Here is a 5,240-nt window from a genome sequence, read left to right on the forward strand (position 1 = left end):
TGCATTGGAGAAGGGAGGGGAATAAGGCTTTCCAGGGCTGTGTGTAGTATTTAGCTGGGTATCAATCAGATGCATTAAGTTCTTCTCTCTCCCCCCTCCCCCTTGTTGTGATGTAGTTCTTATCTCAGCCCCCCTTGTCTTGTTGTGACAGCCCTGATATTGTTTATTGAGGTGGATGTCAGGTATAATTAGCAATCGATATGGAAAAGGTTTCCTGCAAGCCACGTCTCTGACGTCACAGACGATTAAGGTTTCTTATTGGTCCCAAATTCCCAGAGCCTGAGCTAATTATTGGGAGCTTGATGTTGATAAAGTAAAGGCTCATCCTGTGCTGGTAGCATGTCCCCTCCTCACTGGCCACAGCCACTGCATGCTCACTGAGGTCCCAGCAGCAGCAGCAGCAGCCCTTCAGCTGTGGCAGCTCTATCCAGGGAGATGATGGACAGTAGGATTCTAGAGCATCCTCATGCCCAGTTTGGGGGCTCCATGAGTGGGATGGTAGGCTTCCCTTACCCCCTCGGCCATCACCATGTGTATGAGTTAGCCAGCCACCAGCTGCAGTCTGCAGCCGCTGTTCCCTTCTCCATAGACGGATTACTCAACGGGTCTTGTTCTGCCTCTGTTGTCAATCCGAGCCCTCTGATCCCCTCTGGATGTGTGATGAATGGAGACAATCAGCATTACAAGTTATCAGGTAAGAGCAATGCAGTGCATGTGGGGATATGGGTGCCTTGGATGGGAGATGCACAATACAGCTTGGTATGGAGGAGTAAATGGGTGCCCTGGATGGGAGATGCACAATACAGCTTGGTATGGAGGAGTAAATGGGTGCCCTGGATGGGAGATGCACAATACAGCTTGGTATGGAGGAGTAAATGGGTGCCCTGGATGGGAGATGCACAATACAGCTTGGTATGGATGAGTAAATGGGTGCCCTGGATGGGAGATGCACAATACAGCTTGGTATGGAGGAGTAAATGGGTGCCCTGGATGGGAGATGCACAATACAGCTTGGTATGGAGGAGTAAATGGGTGCCTTGGAATTGCAGACGCACAATGCAGCTTATTCTATCTACTATATGCCTATTGCCTCCCCAGCAGTAGGTGACACCCAGGATCAAAGGCTGCCCACACAGGCTCCTGTCACTGACAATGCAGCCTTTTATCAGCAGCCATCAGCCTCCTGCACATCCATTCACACCCCACTACTAGAAAAACCCCCAAACAAATGGGAGAGAGGCAGGATGACGTTTTATGGGGTGCCTAGCAGTCAGGGTGCATCACATAACGCTGCACACACGTGTACATCACTCGGAAAGTCGGGATCTGTCAAACCACAGCAGACAGCAAACAATCCGCCTCTAAACAACTCACCAACGCAAATGCTAAGGATCTATAATGATGTTTATCAAAGGAGAACGGATTTTTACTTCTAGATATGTTAAACCGCATCCATTTGTGAGATTTGTGTTTATAGTATAGTTATTTGTTTCTATTTCTTTTTTAATCAAAGGTCAGTGTATTTATATCTGTTATATATGAGGTGTTATTATAGTGTAATATTATATATGTATGCTAATGTAGATGGAGACACTTTCTTTTTATTCTTAATCTGGAAATATGTAAACGTTGTTTTATTTTACATTATATCTTTTGCAGATATACACTTAGGCACTTAATAACCTATAGTCTTAAAAATCATCCAATTTCACGTTGTATTGGTGCATATATATATATATATATATATATATATATATATATGTGTGTGTGTGTGTGTGTGTGTGTGTGTGTGTGTGTGTGTGTGTATAAACATAATATAATTACGTGTAATAACAAAAACACCTATTGAACGTGAAATTGCCTGATCCCGCAGACTGTAGTTTATAATGCTGTCCCCCCACTCGTGGGGTCCCATAAAGTGATAGACTATAAAGCAGTAGTTGGCTAAGGGGACTTGATCCGACCGTGGGGTTATTAGAAGCCGTGGGAAGTGGATACAGGCAGGGATGTAAAAGGCATTTCTCTGCGGGGGGTACTTTTTCCTATTTTCCAAAATCACTTCCCCAAACGTGGGAAGGGGTCATAAAGTAGCTTTGATCAGTGGGAGAGACCGCTTTTAAATTGTCAGGGTTTTTTGTTGTTGTTGTTGTTGTTTTTTTTTTTTTTGCCGGGCTACAATGTGTCATTGGTTTATTTGTACATAGCTTATACTGTTATTATATAACAATGGAAGAGTTGATGTCTACTATAGGTTGATGTCTATTATAGGCTGTCTATTATACAATCTGTTACATTGCAGACGGTGACCCAGACAAGGAGAGCCCTGGGTGCAAGAGGAGGAGAACCAGAACCAATTTTACAGGGTGGCAGCTGGAAGAGTTGGAGAAAGCCTTCAATGAGAGTCACTATCCGGATGTGTTCATGAGAGAAGCCCTGGCACTGAGGCTGGACCTGGTAGAATCTAGAGTGCAGGTAAATCCATATCCTTCCCTCTGTAGCCTTGTGTTTTGTTTTCTTTTTTTTCCTCGTTTTTTTCATATCTTCTGCTTCGAGTCCCACAAAATTCACCCTTCTGCCTAAATAAGCCCCGAATCGCAGCTATAATGGCGTTTTAATTAGGCGCATTTTCCATTGCTGTGGCATCTATATTTGCATATCCATATCCCCTTTGTGTAATGTGCTTCAAATAAACTCCGCGATATTATCTACAATGTTGTACAGATGTCTTGCGTTTGAATGATTACATCTAATGAATTATTTATACCTACATGTTTATGGAAAACACGGGGGCATAGAGATGATCATTGTACGAAAGTACACCAGTGGTATTTAAATATTCCTTATATCCCATCATTGCCTCAACTACAGCAAAACGTAAACACCTTTTTTTGCATTTCTATTCGTTTTTTTGTGCATAAAAAAAAAAAATGTGAGCATAGTGTTTATATCTGCAATACTTCAAATAAGCATTGAAGTAAAAAAAAGAATCATTATATAAAGGCCAAAATAATTTAGATTTTATGTAGAACAGAAACAAACCTAAATGACTGTGTGATGCCTCCATGAAGTCTAATATTTGTTTCTAAACAATGCACTCTATTTTATTAAGTGTTTGTGTATAGTTTAGTGCACTCAGAATTATGTAGCGGTTTCAATAGTGGGACCTCCTGTGATTCAATGCTCATAAAGGTACAAGGCAGGAGGCCAGGGCGTAATTAAGACCCTGGAGGTGTTGAGTTTATAAGAAAGAAGCGAAGAGCGGTGTATTATTAAAGCATTAGCTTTGTTTCAAGGGATATTTACAAAATGCACTCTCTCCCCCTCATGACCTCTTCTGGTTTCAAACCCTTTCATCCAATTTGTTCTGAGATTGTTAAGTGAAGCCGAGACCTCACTTTCTCCTTAATTCCATAATGAGGTAATTCTCCGTGGCAGCACCGGCTGGAATTAGTACAAAAGCTTTACAGGGTGTGGGGGAGAAACAGACTGCTCCAAGTAAACTTAAAGGGGGGTTCCAACCCCCTACCATATTGACCCCATTTGTGTGTGTGTGTGTGTGTGTGTGTGTGTGTGTGTGTGTGTGTGTGTGTGTGTGTGTACATATATATATATATATATATATATATATATATATATTTATACATTTTTTTATTTATTTTTTGGCTTTAATATTAGCAATGTAGTCACGTGTACAAGGTGACAATGCGCTGAATTAAATACAATAGATCTAAATTAAAATCAAAGTGACAGGAATTATAATTTATAGAGGATAAATATATGGAGAAGATGTTTTATCGCGTAGTATTGTGGGACAACGAATGCATGATAATATAGATGACTACACACCACTGAACGCACTTTATTGTCTCAGTGTGCATTTTTATTATTATTTTATTATTATTATTATTATTATTATTATTATGTGCTTTTATTTAGCAATTTTCTTACAGAAATATGTCACTTTTTTCTCATTTGAGGATGATTTTATCCATTTAATTTTTTTTGTTTGTTAAATATATCTGATAGGAAGTGGAAGGTGGAGGCCCAATATGGAAATAGCGATAACATTTACTTGTCTTGTTTTTAATATGTACTTAACATTATAGATTTTGTGGGGTAGAACTCAGTGGAAATTTTTGTTTAGCACTTTTTTATGTGCTTCACAGATCGTAAAAGCCACAAGTTAACAAAAGAAGGTCGCATTTAAAAAAAAACACCAAAGTCAGGCAGAAATGTTCCTGCTTGTATTTATTGCTCATGCTATCATAGAGGGGGTTACACTTTTGCAAAGCATGTAAAACATCCGCAACTTAGTGTACATATGTAAAACAAGCAGGGAAGTTTTTATTTGAATAATAATTGCTTACAATAAGGATACAACGGAAACAGTAGCAGACCATTCTAGATAGGAAACTATGTATATATATATATATATATATATATATATAAAATGTTGATGTTATGTTTAGACCACATTCTCCATGAAAGCCTCTGCACAATAAATTTCGAGCATCAATTAACACCACTGGGAGAATGACAACTTTCTCCATCTGTAGAACAATTAGTACTCCAGACTCCACAGTTTAGCTAAAACAACAACAACAACAACAAAAGAAAAAAATAAATAAATGACACAGCAGAGCAAATTGTCTTCCTCTCGGCCAGTGCTGAATGTTAATTGATTTTCATTATCCGGTGTGTAGGTTTGGTTCCAAAATCGCAGAGCAAAGTGGAGAAAGAAAGAGAACACGAAGAAGGGGCCTGGGCGGCCGGCCCACAATTCCCACCCCACCACCTGCAGTGGGGAGCCCATGGACCCCGAGGAGATCGCCAGGAAGGAGCTGGAGAAAATGGAGAAGAAGAAGAGAAAGCAGGAGAAGAAGATGCTGAGGAACCAGTCTCGCCACCAGCACTCCCCTTCCTCCATGTCCATGCACACCCCAAGCTCTGACAGTGACAGTGGCCTCTCCCAGACCCACGACTCCAACTCCATGGAGCCTAGCCACCTAGACCTGGGACAAAGCAGGAACCAAACGCAGCCCAGCTGCGAGCCAACAGGGCAAGCCTTTTTCCAAAGCCAAAGAACCACAGCCACAGGACAAAAAGACAGGGTCAGTGAGAAGGACTCAGCCACAGAGGCCATCCACAACTCAGGCTTGTGCCCCAGTGGCAGGGGCTCAGCCTTTCAGAAACTCAACCCCTTCAGCGTGGAAAGTTTACTGTCAGACTCACCACCCAAA

At 41.2% G+C, this 5,240-nt stretch overlaps 1 protein-coding gene across 1 annotated transcript in view; it reads left to right on the forward strand.

Annotated features, from left to right (window-relative positions):
* The first annotated feature begins 231 nt into the window (after positions 1 to 231).
* Positions 232 to 5,240, forward strand: part of UNCX (UNC homeobox) — a 5,795-nt gene continuing 786 nt past the window's right edge. The window contains exons 1-3 of the mRNA XM_063932415.1: positions 232 to 694; positions 2,300 to 2,472; positions 4,704 to 5,240. The exon at positions 4,704 to 5,240 is cut by the window's right edge and continues 786 nt beyond it. Coding sequence (XP_063788485.1) covers positions 436 to 694; positions 2,300 to 2,472; positions 4,704 to 5,240 — 969 coding nt within the window. The 5' untranslated portion in view covers positions 232 to 435. The remainder of the gene's footprint in view (positions 695 to 2,299; positions 2,473 to 4,703) is intronic.

Source organism: Pseudophryne corroboree, chromosome 7, assembly GCF_028390025.1.
Source record: "Pseudophryne corroboree isolate aPseCor3 chromosome 7, aPseCor3.hap2, whole genome shotgun sequence".
In the NCBI taxonomy this organism is placed as follows: Eukaryota; Metazoa; Chordata; class Amphibia; order Anura; family Myobatrachidae; genus Pseudophryne; species Pseudophryne corroboree.